General features: G+C 36.3%; 4 protein-coding genes across 5 annotated transcripts in view; 3 read left to right on the forward strand and 1 right to left on the reverse strand.

Annotated features, from left to right (window-relative positions):
* lola (longitudinals lacking) overlaps nucleotides 1–9,624 on the forward strand; it is a 73,310-nt gene extending 63,686 nt beyond the window's left edge. The window contains exon 6 of one of the 2 annotated variants that reach the window (XM_018103779.2): nucleotides 1,175–3,436. In XM_018103779.2, coding sequence (XP_017959268.1) covers nucleotides 1,175–1,884 — 710 coding nt within the window. In that variant the 3' untranslated portion in view covers nucleotides 1,885–3,436. Of the gene's footprint in view, nucleotides 1–1,174; nucleotides 3,437–7,147 lie in introns of those variants that run through there. The other variant, XM_018103783.2, reaches the window with a different exon arrangement.
* Nucleotides 6,028–6,903, forward strand: LOC149090991 (uncharacterized). Its single transcript, XM_089261319.1, has 2 exons — nucleotides 6,028–6,051; nucleotides 6,344–6,903. The coding sequence occupies exon 2, from the start codon at nucleotides 6,349–6,351 to the stop codon at nucleotides 6,736–6,738; it is 390 nt and encodes a 129-aa protein (XP_089117445.1). The 5' UTR covers nucleotides 6,028–6,051; nucleotides 6,344–6,348; the 3' UTR covers nucleotides 6,739–6,903.
* On the forward strand, nucleotides 8,186–13,660 carry pre-lola-G (zinc finger protein pre-lola-G). Its single transcript, XM_089262084.1, has 4 exons — nucleotides 8,186–8,191; nucleotides 8,607–8,665; nucleotides 10,930–11,036; nucleotides 11,638–13,660. The coding sequence occupies exons 1-4, from the start codon at nucleotides 8,186–8,188 to the stop codon at nucleotides 13,020–13,022; spliced, it is 1,557 nt and encodes a 518-aa protein (XP_089118210.1). The 3' UTR covers nucleotides 13,023–13,660.
* A 700-nt stretch (nucleotides 13,661–14,360) lies between these two features.
* On the reverse strand, nucleotides 14,361–16,152 carry Pef (penta-EF-hand domain containing protein peflin). The gene is made up of 4 exons (XM_018103811.3): nucleotides 16,005–16,152; nucleotides 15,723–15,942; nucleotides 15,217–15,360; nucleotides 14,361–15,156 (listed from the first exon to the last, which is right to left on the reverse strand). Exons 1-4 carry the CDS (start codon nucleotides 16,011–16,013, stop codon nucleotides 14,930–14,932), a joined length of 600 nt encoding a protein of 199 aa, XP_017959300.1. The 5' UTR covers nucleotides 16,014–16,152; the 3' UTR covers nucleotides 14,361–14,929.
* Between the last annotated feature and the right edge of the window lie 4 nt (nucleotides 16,153–16,156).

Consider the following 16,156-nt stretch of genomic DNA (forward strand, 5'->3'; position numbering starts at 1 on the left):
AAAAACGCCTTAAAACATTTTGTGAAACAATTTTATTATTATGTATAATAGAAAAAGAAAAGGTATAAAAATAAATGAAAAATCTATGTGAAAATGTAAAACGAGTAAACGATCTAATTGTTATAAGTAAAAACAGGAAAAACAACTAAATTTAAAAATATATATACTATATTAAAAAACCAAAAAAAAAGAAGAAAAACCCAAAATGACTTTACTTACAATAAAAAGAAAAAAAAAAAAACTCTTTTCTTTCAGCTTTTGTGTTTTCGATGTATATTTTTCTTTTATGTAAAAATCAAAACTAACTTCAATCTTTCTCTTCTTCTAGATGCACTCGCACTGGATGGAACCGTCATACCCAACCTCCGATATGGCTATAATGTGAGAATCCGCTTCAGCAGCATTTGATGCTTAGATTCTTGTATTGAGATGAAGAGCTGAAGAAAACCAAACAAAAGAATTTATAATAATGAAAGAAATCTTACTAAATATATTTGATAAACCTATGTAATTATATTGCTGTATTGTTATAGTCTTTGAATGCACCAAATGACACAACAACAACAACAACAAGAACAACAAACACACGCCCCATTTGAGTAACTATTGTAAGAAAATTGTTTTTGTTATTGTTTCCGTTAACTAGTTGTTTCACTTTGTTCTCTGCTCTTACTGTACATAATTAATACAATTTATTTTGTTGGCGCTTTTTAGCTAAAGGGGTTCTAATTGTGCTTATCGTAATCAGCAAACGCATCAACTGCCAATCATCCGCCTCTTCATCATCACCATTATTATTACTATCATCATCATCATCATCGTCATCGTCAAGTGCTCATCCACGTTTTGGGATCTCAGTCATAAAAAACCACAAACTACATCAACAACAACAACAACAAAAACAACGCAATACTTGTATCTAGCGGTATTTGACATAACACTAAGTACCTTTTTCACACTCTTTTTATCTATAGATATATATATTAAATATATATAATTTTTTATATATTTATAATTTGTTTAAGTTTAGCTTTTCTTTTGATTAGTTTATGTTGTTTTTATTTTTCATGTTTTGCTTGCGTTGCCTTTAAATTAATTAATTTGTTTATTGTTATGTTTCGTTCTATTTTTATTTTTCATCGCACACACATTCGACAACGCCACCAAAAAGCAGACATCTATCCCATATTGGGCAGTCTGCTGGGCGTGGACACATCAACGAATGTGAATGCCAGCAGCGGTCTAGACACATCCATTGGCGACTTCTATGGCTACATCAGCAACAATAACAGCAACAGCAATAACAACAACAACAACAGCAGCAGCAATAACAACAACAGCAGCAGCACTCACATACATGTCACAGCATCGGCCTCCAATGCATCGGCAGCCAGCAGCAATGTCCTGCGTCCAGGACACGCCAGCAGTCAGTCGCGTGATTCGTTTATGCAATGCAAGCACTGCAATCGCTACTATAAGTCGCATCAGAAATTGCAGGAGCACGTGCGCAAATACTGCCTGAAGCAGAAGAAATACAAGTGCGTGTCCTGCGAGTATCGTTCGCGGCGCAAGGATCATGTGCTGCGGCATGCGAAGCGCAAGCATTGCATGCTCTACGAGCGACTGCGCCACGACGAGGAGAGTCTCTATCTCATACGCAACGAGGACGATCAGAGCAATGATGATAATGATAACGATAACGATGGCGACAATGACAATGACAATGAGGTCGAGGATGCCGATGGCGGTGGCATGGACAGCGATGTTGCTGCCGCCCTATGCGAAATCAATTTCGATTTTGCGGGACGTGATCTGACCATTACGGCTGTGCCCATGCTGCAGGAGAGCGACGAGGACGATGATGACTATGATGAGGATGGCTAAAGCCTCTGCCTCTCTCACGCTCTCACTCTTTTTTTGCGTGTCTCTCTCTCTATCCCCCTCTCTCTCTCTCGCTGCCCCCTCACTCGCTCAGTGTGTGTGCGTGCCTGTTTGTGTGTGTTTGAACCGTGAGGCGTAATTTGAAATGTTTACCAAATGAATACACATTAGGTTTTACTGTACGGGTCGTTCGGCCTGTGGCAGTCTTAGCTACAACTACCTCCAGATGTGTGTGTCTGCAGCAGCAGCAGCAGCAAATTCATAGCTTTTTTTTAGAGTGTAGCACACCCACTTATATCCATATATTAAACATATACATACTTATATACACAGTTATAGAAATATATATATACTTATAGTCTATCATTATAGCCAGTTGTTGTGGCAAACTCAAGCATGTCACATTCCTGCGCACAACGCACAAATTACTTAAACAAAGCAATATATGAATATTGGAATTTTTACTGCAAATCTGAGTTTACACGTGACAAATGATTTTTCTTAAGTTCTTAAACTCATTTTTAGCATTAAAAACATCCAGAGAACAGAATGCTGGGGTTTTTTTTTTTTTAATATTTGTATATTTTGTATAATCTATGTAAATCAAAATTAAGGTTTAATTGCATATCTCAAAATTTTCTTGCTCATTTTACTTGATAGGATTTTTCTGATGTTATTTTTTGTATGATAAATCATCATATTATTCTTATTAAAGTGGAGATGCATTAAAGTTGTCTATAAGGCGTAGCCTATATAACTCAATTTTAAGCCATATAATGGCAGATGATGTATATCTATAACAATGTACTTATCACGTATCCTAGTTACTTTGTTTTTATTTGCTCAGTTGAAAATATTTTCCTGATGGGTCTATATAAACTCAAAACAAAAGAGAGAGACAAGAGCCGTAATTGAAAGAACCAGAAAACAATGCGAATACAATTCTTTACAATAATTATAGGTGTTCAGTCATATAGAGAATATAACAGGAATAATAGCAAAAAAAAAATATTAGAAGTATAATACATAATATAAATATTACAGAAATATAAAAGAAAATAAAGTAGAATGATTAAGAATATATATAAAAAAAATTATTATTAAAACTATAGCAGAAGTTATAATAAACTGAAATTATAAAAGTAAAATATAACAGAGAATAGTAAAATTTAACCAATTACAATATATATAATAACAAATTTAATCAGATAATCACAGTAATTTTTTCAAAAGCTTTGTTTATTTAACTGTCACGTGTAAACTTAAACTCAATTATTTGTGAGCATTCCGTTAATGTTTTGTTTACTTTTTTAAAAATTATTTTTATTTCTTTATTAATTTTGTAGTTTTGTTAATCGTGTGCCTATCCCGTAGCCTAAGCAGATCGGTCCAAGACCAGATTTATTTATATCCAAATGAAAACACTTAATTTGTTAATATGTCTGTGGTGGGTGTTTTTTGGTGTTTAGAAACTTCCAAAACCCTCTCTCTCTGTCTCACTCTCTCTCGCTGTTTCTCAAATAAAATCTTGCCAGCATCAGTTCCAAAAATAAAAGTTTATTACAAATTAAATATTGTAAAGCAAACAAAGACTTAAAGCGCCATTATTTGCCACTACACATATTCCTCAGTTATACATATATATATATATATATACACCTATATACGCATATTAAAATACAATTTGTATTTTTTGGTGTTATCAACAAAAATAAATTAAATAAACTGCACCATTGTAGTTGACAATTTTTAAAAATTAAGTGAAAGTTGTGTACATTTTTTATATGCCCAATATTAAATAAATATATATTTGTATGTAAATGAAAGCGATTAAGAATAAAAGCATACTTATAATAATAATAATTATAACATCCATTAATATCTGCAATTTCGTAGCTATAAATTCTGAATTTTCTTTTACTTCAATTTTTGATTTATTTATTTTTTAGCATATATGTATTAAATGTAAAGTTTTGTTCCATTTAATATTCTCTGGCCCCCATTTACTACATGTTCTATACGACACCCACACAAACATACACACAACAATTGGATATTTATGATGCAAGTAATTATATCAAAATATATAATCAATATCCTTTTCACAAACATTCAATTGCCTGTCTAATGTGCCGCTGGCAACTCTCTCTCCTCTCTTTACAGACGGTTACTGGACCATCTTGGAAACTGTGCCCTATTCCATAGCCAGCACAACGAGCCACAGTCAAACATTGAGCACGGCGCCTGCTCTGAGCTCAGCCAATGCCAGCAATTTGCTGTCGGGGGCAACTGTTGTTGTCGAACTGCCGCACGATGATTTGGGTAATCCCGTGGGGAATATACAGTATACGATACCAAGTTTGACCAAAAATGCCACCACAAATACGAATACCACCAGCCTGCACAAGCCACAGGCAACCACCATACAAATTGTGAAGCATCAGCATCACCAGCAGCGGCCACAAATTTCACTGCAGCAATGCATCGATGTACGACAACAGCAACAACAACAACAGCAACACCAACAACAGCAGCAGCAGCAGCAGCAACAACAGCAGCAAACGCAAACGCGTCAAGAGTACATTAAAATAGACACATCTCGGCTAGAGGATAAGCTGCTGCTGCGTGATGTGATGCAGTATGGCGCCACCAGCATCTCCATGACGAGCAGCACGACCAACGAGGTGGTCACCAGCCACGAGTCTGAGCTGCTGCTGACTGACGCGGACGAGGCGGAACGGGAACTCGAACTGGCGGTCATCAAGAATGATCAGCATGAGGTGCTGTTGCCCGGCGACGACGACGACGATGACTATGTGGACAAGTTGCCGTGCGTGGCCGACGCTGCGCAGCAGGCCGACAAACTCTATGTGAATGGTCTGAGCGAGGTGCATGCCACCATGGCACTGCACCAGGTCAGCAACGAGCTGGCCATCGATGATGCCAAATACGCGTGCAATGTCTGTGGCAAAACCTACAAGATCAAGGGCTCCCTGAAGCGCCACAAGAACTACGAGTGCGGCGTCGAGCCCACACTCAAGTGTCCCCATTGTCCGCACAAATGCAAATACAAATCCGACTTGCGCAAGCACATGAATCAAAAACACTCGGAATCGGGCGATACGCTGCTACTGAGCAATTAAAGCCACATTCAGATGATGGGTTAAGGGTGAAGATGGACAGGCCTAGAAGTTTTCGCAAGTACATCTTTAAAAAAAATTATTTTGGGTAGAAGAAGCTATCAGAATATGGGAGAATCTATTAGGAATTATGAGAAACATATTTTGGATGTTTTTAAAAAAGGTTTATTTTATTATTTAATATATTTATAATGTATATTATTTTATATTATTATTATTTTATTTTAATTTTAATTTTATATCTTTTTTCTTTTTGTAAAAGTATATCATCTATTATTCTTATTTATTATAATCTGGTGTAACCTTTAGCTTAACTACTTCAACTACTTATTCTACTATCTATATTATATTCAAGCCAAGTTTCTATGCTCTCCAAGGGCCTGTCCTACTTTAAAAAAAGTCCAAAACTATATTTACACTATACATATATATTATATAAAATTCGTTGTTGTCTTACTTTTAGGTACTTATTATATATTATATATATAAAAAGAAGTTTTTAATCTGACTATTGCAAATTGTGTGTAGTAGTATTTTGTAACATAGCCATAGATATGATCTCAAACTTAAACTTATTAATATTAAAATTAGATACATAAGTTTTAAACGAATTTCGTTAGCCAAAAGAAAGCAAACCAATTTTTACAAAACATTTCATTTTAGTTAAATTTTTGCTCAACAAGTTTTGAGTATATGTAGACAGACACACAAAAATATACGTAAAATACTTCGTTAAAAATTTATTATCTATAAGTATTTATGATAGAGAATAACTAACAACATGAAATTGAAGTATATTTAAAATTGTATATGATAATAATTAAATTAATAAATGTTTTCAATTTATGCGCGTTGTACAATTTACTAATAATTTTAATATTTATATTTTTGCTTAATTTATTATGTTTAAATATTTTTTAAATATTTGTTTCTATGCCTATTATTAATATGAATTTCTTTTTTGTAGGTTTGGCTGCTGCCGTTGGTGCCGCTGATTGTTGCTAAAAACTGGCCCCAAGTATTCAAAAAGGTCTTTAGAAACTCAAAATATTTTTGTTCAAGTAGCTAATCCAGAAAAAAAAGACGAGAAAAATTAAATCATTTAACAAAATATTTTGCGCCATCTTAGTGAAAACAAAACAGACATAATAAAAAATTCAAATTGTTGATTCAAACAAATTTGTGTATTCATACAGCAAACTCTCATCTATCTCCTGGCATATAAAATCTATGTATATATGTGTGTACGATTGCTGCTGTTTCTCATTCACATTTAAAAATTGTCATTTGTTGTCATTTCTATTCATCTGTATGCTGCTTAGATTTCATGCGACATGGCCCAAAGAATCAGCTGCTGTGCCAGTGCGGACGATACTACAACACAATGAATCGCCTGATGCTGCATCAGAGCGAGGAGTGCCAGGACTTTAAGCGCTTCCAGTGTGACTATTGTCTCAAGTGGTTCAAGCGACGATCCCATCTGAATCGGCACAAGAAACTGCATCAGGCAGAGGAAAGCTGGCATCCCAATCAGCGACAAAATCAAAAGCAACACAAACAGTCAAAGACGACGACAACAACAACAACAACAACAGCATCAGGAACGACTGCAGCAAGCAGAAGATCGAGTCGCCTATTGAGCGCCATCGATCCAATGTTTTTATATACGACTGAAATCAAAGTGGAATATGAAGCAACTGATCTCGATTTAAGTTAAGCGTATTTTGTGGCCAGGCCCATATATGTTTTTGTTGTAGTTAATTATTTTCACTCTATAAGTTATAAACTGATGTAATTATATTAGCCAAGTTTCTCGTTAATGCCAAATTCTTAGTTTTTTTTTCTATTGTGTATGTAAATAAAATGAAGAAAGAAACTCGCATTTGGAACATGCATTTCTTTTTCTTTTGTTTTTTTCACTTTCTTCTACTTGGAGCAACTGTAAATACTTTGTGTATATGTGTGTGTGTGAATGCATATGTGCATTTAATTAATTTATTCATTAATTTATATACAATAATTACTGTAAAAAGTTGCTTAACTTTTGGTTAGTTCGATTAGTTTGGATTTATGATTTATATTTTTATTTTGATTTGTCCCCAAAAATGTTCTCTCTCTCTTTGCAGTCAGCAATCCGGTGAGGAAGTACAATTTACGCGGCCAGGACAGTGCCACGCCCAGCACATCGAAGCAGCTGACCAAGGTCAAGGAGACAACGAGGAGTGAGAACGAGGAACCCTCGACAGCTCAACGCCAATCGCCGATCAATAACAACAATAGCAGCAACAACAACAGCAACAACAACAATGTTAAGAAACCATTGGTTAACAATACAGACGCCTTGATAGCCCTACAGCAATTGGCCTCCATATCGACGGCCCGTTCGCTGCAGCACCTGGTGCCGCACCTGCCACAGAACCTGCACATTGACACCAGCAGCCTCGTAGCGGGCCGCAAGTTGCCCCGCCAGAGCTCCAAGCGCACACCACAATACGAGTCGAATCGATGTCCGCTGTGCGCACGCGTCTATCGCTCGCAGGCCTTCCTCAACGAGCATATGCGCAAGGAGCATTCGGTTTTGATATAAGAGAGCTTATAGATGAATATGAGATATTGAATAGATTTATATCAGCCTTTTGCTTGAGTGAAGCGTAGAGTTTTCTAAATATATCAGCTAAGCTAGAGACTATATACATATAGTTTTCTATATAGTCTTATCATATCAATGAACAATTTTGATAATAGAGTAGATACAGCAAACGGAAATCTTGCTATAATATTTGTAGTTTCATAATTCATTCAATTTATATAAGAATTTTATAAATTCTCATCATCATCATATTAAGAATTAATAGAGTTCAATCTAAAGATGCAAGTTTTTATTATATTATAAAAGGAGCCAAGGCTGAATTTGCGAAGTGAAATTTAGATTCCAAGTTTTCGTACAGTTCAAATTGAAATAGGAAAGAAACAAAAATATATATATATATATACTATATATATTTACCAAATTGAGACCAAAAATTATATATATAATACTGCAACAGCTCATATAAAGTTGGTATGTAACTAGTTAGTACTGCTAAATAATATACTTCTGCTAATTATTGTTATTATTCTAGTTGGGCAAAGGCCAAAACTCGCTTAGATCAAACATAACTCTAATGGATGTATTTTTTGAAAAATTGAATTCTTTTCAAGCATTTTCTCGTTGAACAAGTTTAGTTTATTTTGTTAGCCTAGAAATAAGTGACTAAATTTTAGCTGAGCTAGACGCTTAATTAGCCAGCTTAAGTGTGGACCAACAAAGCTTTTTATACCTGTTGCTGATACAATTAAAATTAAATAAATGATAAAGCGCATGCCAAAAGAAAAAGGAAAATACAAAATAAAAACAAAATTTGAAAAAATTTAAATTTGTTAAATTACATTTATTATTATTATGTTATTAATTATTTTTTATTCCTCATATTTAGTTTCATGTGACAGAAAATTGTATCATTAATTTGTCTTATATTTATTTTGGTATGTATCATTTGTATTTTTTTTATTTATATAATTTATTAAAATATCTTTTATTTACAGATTTATTTATTTTTTGAATGGGAATGCTGGAAACCGTTTTTTAATTTTTGGAGTAACAGGTAAATATGTAATATTAAAATAAAATAGTTTGAAAATAATTGAATTCCGCAGGCAGAGCAAAGAAATATGTATATAATTCCATTTCGTTTCGCATTTCAATGGAATTGAGGCTAATCCTTTAACCAAAACAGGTTTGCAGCTATTGTCGTTGGTTCGGGGTGGTTTCTGCCCTTGAAATGGAATGCACAATTTACAGATTACAAATTTGGCCAACCACACAAAGCGCAACTAACTGGACTGTACTGCCGCAGTTGCCTATCTATATCTAGGGATCTCTGTTCTCTCTCCCCCTATCTTTCGCTCTCTCTCTCTGTCTGTCAAATACACCCACATAGGAAATATTTGAAAAACATTTGTGCGCAGATAAATCACGTTCCAAACTCGGCTTCACTCTAAAAATAAGTTTCACAGCCTCAACATATCTTACTCTCGCTCTCCTCTCTCTACCTCTCTCGCTCTAGCACTCTACGCTGTTTGTGTGGCTTGTGTTTTATTTATATGCTGTTTTTCGGCTGCCTGTCGAGCGGCTTTTGCTTTTGCTTTTGTGCTTCCCACGGCGCATTTCCAAACAATTTTCCATTTGGCAATTTCGTGCCTGAATTTTATTTTTATACATTTTCATTTTCTTCATTTCCTTTTGGGCTTTGCCTTCGCAAAGTCCAGTAAACAGGATACACACTAAACATACGCACATGCACACATATACGTATGTATATGTATGTATGTATATTTGGAACTTCCAAAGGTCTGCCTAGCCTAGTCTCTATTGTCTTGAAGCTATTTTTATACACACGCATTTCAATTCAAAATTCCTAGAAGCTAGAGATGCATTTGTTTCGCTTTCTCTGTTATTGAGAAATGATTCTTATACAATACCTGAACGATTATAAAATAATTTGGGCTTTAGTAATTACAGATAAATTGAGCACAACTGAATTTGAAAGCTGTATAGCATAAACTATATATTTTCCTATATGCAAAATCTATATTTATTTATTTATATCTTTTAGCATATTCATATATCTATATATGTATGTATATCATAGTTGAAGTAACTCAATGAGTCTTAAGAACTTCTCAAGTTTCCTAAGTAAATAAAGATTCCTAAGTAAATTATTAACTGATAACTGATGAGATCTATCCTTACATACACACCCATACATATGTACATATGTTTACATGTCAGCGATTATAAAAGCTGATTATACTTTGCTTTACATTTGCCCTCCTTTATCAACTTTATTTGTTCAGCTAATGGAAACTGCGTATCAAAAGCGAAATTCCTTTAATTTGTTGTCAAGCCCTCCCTTAACTTTATCACTCAGTGCTATATGAGCCATATGCTGACCTTGAAATGCATATTATGTATGTATATGGGCATTTGCTTACAGCTGTAGGAAAGAAAACACCCGAAACACCACCGGAAGCTGCTCTTGAGCACGCTCATACACAAATACACGCACACAAAAACATATACATAAACATACACATATAGAAACTGTGCGCCTGCGCAAATGCTTTCCATTGCTCTCACTGTCTGCCTCTCGCTCGCTCTCTCGAACAGCCCACACGCTCTGCTTGTAGAGAAAGTTTTGCTGGTGGGAGAGTTTTGCCTGGAATATGCCCAGAAATAGAAGGAATGCGAGTTAGGTAGAAAATAGAATAACACATAAATGAGAAAATGAGCAAAGAGTAAAAATAAATCAAGGACCCGAACTCCGACCCGGATCAAGCAGGCCTTAAGCCTTGGGTACACTTGCTGTGCAAGCAGCAACAGATACACACACACACACACAGACACGCACGCTCGCACTCACACATCGACATTCAAGGGCAGGCAGGCAGGCCACACGAAACTAGATTTTTCCCGAATGTTTTATTTGTTGCTGTTTGCAGTTGCAGTTGCTGCGTTTGTTTGCCTGCCATTGGTTGCAGCTGCAGCGCTGCCATCGGGATTTGAGGATCTTCGCTTGCCTGCTTTGTGGTGCTTGGAAAATTGTTAAGCTGCGCTCTCGACTAGTGCAGTTTCGTTTGTGTTGCCGTGTGGACGCTTTTCCGCGCGCTTGCGCGTGGGCGTCTGCTTTTAGCTAGGCAAAGTGAGCTTCAAGCAAGCTTTGGCTAGCAGTGCAATAGTGCAGAGTGTAAACTTAAAGCTTCTCTTAAAGCTCCGCCCTCATAAAAGCTACAGCAACACAAAGCCAAACGGCACTTGAGCACCTGTTTATTTACAAGTCATTAATCAATTTTCTATTGTATTTTTCAGCTTGCCTTGCGGACAGAATGGATCTAAAAACTTGACGAAAAAAGTTGGAAAATGTTTAAGAAAATTGACACTAATCTATTTTCTCTATCTTTTTAGATATGCGGCAGGTAAAGATAACGTGTTAAAAACAAAATTTTATGGTTACGGTACAAACAAATCATAGCCACCATCATGAACACCAACAGCACCACCAAGCACCACCACCACCACAACATCAACTCAAACAAAAAGAAAAAAAGAAACATTCACAAACATTTTCATTTTCATTTTCATTTGCAAATAAACATGCCGGAATACAGAAAAGAAAACCAGCCATAAATTTTTCATTTTTATTTAATGTGTTTTAAATTATTAATAAATTTTTTAATTATGTGTACTTAGCTTTATATAATTATTTATCAACAAAAAGTTATGTTTTCATATAATTTTCAATTTGATTATATATATTTTTAAATTAATCAATTTGCATGCTTTTTTACATAACTAACCAAAATTTTTATTATTTATAAATTTACATTTAAAATTTTATTTGCTGCATCTAACCCAAGCAATCCAGGCTCTGTTGAAAACTCATCACTTGCTTTTTCATTTGTGTTATCGTGAATACATATACGTGTGTATAAATATATAAATATATATATTTGAAGCTGTTACGTATCGGATTTGTAGCTAAAATTTGAAACTAATCGAATATGTTTTCATCTACAGATCTCAGTCTTAAGGAGAACACGGCACCCGCCTTGGCAGCGGGCGAGATTCAACGGGGACTGCAGCGCAGCATTATCAATGTGAAGCGCGATGAGCAGAAGCTGCAGTTGCCGAGCTCGCGGCGCAAGCGTTTGTCGGTCTCCGAAGTGTCCGACATGCTCTTCGAATTCTACAAGACAAAGTCGGCCAAAGCGCCGAAGCAACAGCAGCCACAGCAGCTGCTGCCACAGGATGCCGTCGAGCTGAGTAAGTACGGTCAGGTGTCGCCGACATCGGCGGAGACGTTGGAGCCATCGAGCATTGCTGCGATCGCTGTGTATGGAGCTGCCTCTGAGACGGCTTCAAAAAACTTGATGGCTGATGAAATGCAACAACTGAGCGCTGCCGCTGGCGCTGGACCATTTCATCCACGCCTTAAATACTCACTGAAGACAGCGGTGCCCGCCGAGCTCAATATGTCCAGCGGCATTACGGCCATACCCACCTCCGTGCTGGTGGCCAATACAGCCGCTGCCGCAGCAGCAGCAGCAGCCACGGCACCTGTTCATAAGCCGCCAGCTGCGGCCATAGCCGAGGCCCTGATGCGCAACGGGCTACACAGCTTCCAGCAGCAGCTGCGGGCGCAGGAGATTCTGCGCCAGCAGACGCCGCAGCATCGCTTGAAAGAGGAGCCGGACAGCAATGGCACTGCCAACGAGGTGACACCCACCAAGATCTTGGAGAATTTGTTGCGTAAGCAGCAGCAGCGCGACTTGCGCCACTCGGAGTGCGAGAACGAACCGGGCTCCTCCACCGAGGATGAGGACGATGGACGCTACGGTGCCTTTGATGATATACAACTGATGGATCAGTCGGCTGGCGGCGTCAATATCGTCGGCGGCAAATTTGGCAACTATGCTCTGAATATGTTCACCTCAAATGCGAATAGCTCAGCGGGCTCGATGAAGGAGGCACAGGCGCAAGCCTTTCGCCAGCTGGAGTTCACGTTGAGCGATTACGGAGGCAGCAGCAGCAATGGCAGCACCACCAGCCCCAATGGCATTGGCCTGGATGGGGAGCCCGTGTACGAGTGCCGTCACTGCGGCAAGAAGTACCGCTGGAAGTCGACGCTGCGTCGCCACGAGAATGTCGAATGCGGTGGCAAGGAGCCGGCTCATCAGTGTCCCTATTGCCCCTACAAGTCGAAGCAGCGCGGTAATCTGGGCGTTCATGTGCGCAAACATCATACGGATTTGCCTCAGCTGCCCAGCAAGCGGCGCTCCAAGTACTCCATGACAATGGAGGGTGGCGGCGGCGGAATGGGCGGTGGAGGTAGTGCGTTAAGCCTCAGTGGCTCCATATCGGACGACTCACAGGGCAAGCTGATCATTGACTGCAATAAGTGATTGCGAATAACAAGCTACGATTCATACCAAATAATAAACAAATACTAATGTGGGCGGGTCAACGACGGGGGCAACAATTGTAACTTCCACTTAAATTGATATTGTACTTTGCATCCTGCGGAACAGGAAAAGCGTGTCTATGTTTTACTTTTAATTTGTCTATGGAATGAACACAAATTTATATCAACTATTTCTTGTCATACTGTGTGTCATCCCCAACAAAAAATTTGAAAAAAAAATTAATTATTTTATGTATAATTGTAATATTATAATTTATGTTTTTGTAAGCAGTGCAAACAATTCTAATCAAGCATATAATCAAAATCACAAATTAAACCAATTTAGTATTAAGTCAATGACATTTTCAAACGTATTATTTACACACAATTCTTTATAGACTAATGAAAATGTATTTCCAGCAAAAAAAAAAAAAGAAAAAACAAATTTAAGAAGAAGAAAAGCAGAGAGTCGACGTTGATATTTTGCAAATTGATATTTTTAGTTGTCTTAAGCAAACATTTAAGTATTTTTGTATGGACTTTTAACTAATCGATTTTTATCTCAATTTTGGACCGCATATGGAAAGACGTTCAAAGTTAAACCCACCTTATCTATAATAATAAAATGCCAAAAATTAAGCGTTTTATTCGACTCGACATAGGAAACAAAATACTTAAGAGAAATACCATATCAAAATCCAAGTTTCCACTATAAAAGAAAATACTATCCATGCCCAAAGATCTCTCTATTTATATATTTGAATTTTGCCTTATCGTATCTATAGAAAACTTCTAAAATTAGTTCTAAATACTCCACAAAAACAAAAACAATGGAAGAGACATCCCATATAGGAGTCCTGTCCAACTTTTATTATGTTGTAATTTAACATATCATATCCAGTATACAAAAATTCAAGGTATATCTATTCCTAACCCTATCTATAAGTATCCGGAAAAGAAAAAATAAGAAAACACGAGACTCATCATATCCAAATCTTGCCCAACACTTCGCTATCATCACAAACCTTGTCCCAAAGATCTTTTTGTTTTGTAACTATTTATTTAGTTTATCCTTAAATTTTGCCCAATCTACGATCTCCTCGATCAATGCCATATTAGGTATTTATATTACCATTTTGACTGATTATTCATTCATATATCTTAGATTATATATTATATATCAAAAAAATTGTCAATTGATTATGGATTCTGCAAATTTATTATTTAAAAAACCAAATTCTTATATATTATAAATTGACTTTTTAAGACTGAAAGCAATTATATTTAGGTTTTTATTTTACAATGACAAAAAAAAAACAAAAAAAAAAAAACAACTGACTTGAAAATTTTAATATGATTCCCAAACCAAAAAAAAAAAAAAAAGAAAGAAGAAACACAAATACTTTTTATACACAAATGTATTTTTATAAAGTTTTAAATATGCATATATATATATTTTAACTGTCATTTTGAGTAGAAATATTAAGATACAAAAGTTTCCAACGAATGGATTGAAATTTCTCCATGAAGACATTTTTAAAGAATTTGTTGGCAGTCAAACTGTCATAAAAAGTGAAGAGAAAATCTGCTAAGACATGTATTATCATTAAACTATATACACATACACATATATATATATATTCTCACACTTTGAATAAAACACGATAATTTTTTGCTTTTACAACTATAAATATATATTTGATTTTAATATGCTGTTTTGTACTTTATAACTGCATTAACAATACTTGATGTGTCAGAGATTACGATGTGATTGGCGAGCGGGGGAAAGTAACAGTAGATTTTAAACCAAATGCACCAAAAGTAAACGGAATAATTTATCTTCGAAAGGCTCTGAGAGTGCGTGTGTGCAAGAGTGGTCATAAGAGCTTTAAATAGTTCAAGTCATCTTTAATAAGAACAGCCAATGGCGACGCTCAGGAAATCCTCAAAGCCAATGGTAATGGTTCCATTTTGCTGGGTATCGCGTTGTCTAAAGGCCTCAGTAAAGCGCTGTATCTGCACGCAGAGTACTATGAACTGGTCCACAGACACCTCTTTATGATTCTGTGGATCACTTTTCTTCACTAGGAAATTTATAAATTCTGGCGTAAAGCGAAAACCCATTTGTGTGAATGCTGTAAAAGAAACATATTAAATAACATAGTATGTTATATATAGGATCTCCAGAAACTCACCTTGCGTCAGTTCGTTTTCTTCAATATGACCGGAGCCATCTTTATCGTAGGTCTTAAACACCTGCAGCCATTGATTTATGTAGTTGTAGAGCTTCTCGAACTCGTAGACGTCGATGGTGCCAGTAGCGTCGTTATCGAACATGCCTACAAGGAAGGCAGCGCATTAAAATTGTGATAAACATTATAAACCGTTAAATAAACAATCCAAAAATGTTTGTCTAGTATGAAGCTCTCTATTCGTCATTCTAAACAAATATACAAGTCTTCAGACTTTGAGGGTCAGCTGGAAAATATTTTACTACCTACACAGAAATGTTTATTTGTATTAAATGCGCAATTAACTAAGTCTATTTTAAATCTACTTTTAGCCGTTACCAATTCAAACACCACCCTGTGTTTAACAAAGAATATTTTCCACTACCCCAGTTATTCAAATAAGAATTCCCATCCCATTTATACATCTTTCACTGACTCATTTCCCTATTTCATATCGCAGGCGAACTTACTTATCATCAATTTGCATGCGTTGTCCGAGAAATTCTGGCCACGCCCATTGATCAAAGCTGCCTTTAATTCTGTGGAATTAATATGACCAGAACGATCCCTGTCCACCATGGCAAACCATTGCTGAGCTTGTGGTGAAACTTGTGCGTTTTGAGGCGGAAAGGCTCCTGGAGGGGCAGCATAGCCACCGCCTTGCTGTCCATAAGGATTGTAACCACCGCCCTTTATGAAAATAGTATATTTGAAGACTTTCCAATTAGAATTACGCGAATATCTCAACTTACGTAGGACATTTTATTTGATGGAATTAGACTTTGATGTTAATTAGTTAGACCAGCAGTACAAAACACGTTAGAGAAAGCACAGCTGTAAATACATGTGCGATATATATACATATGTACGTAATGTAGATATCGATAAATTGTTTGCGACGCAA

Source organism: Drosophila navojoa, chromosome 5 (assembly GCF_054131105.1).
Source record: "Drosophila navojoa isolate 15081-1374.11 chromosome 5, UAZ_NAV_1.0, whole genome shotgun sequence".
NCBI lineage: Eukaryota > Metazoa > Arthropoda > Insecta > Diptera > Drosophilidae > Drosophila > Drosophila navojoa.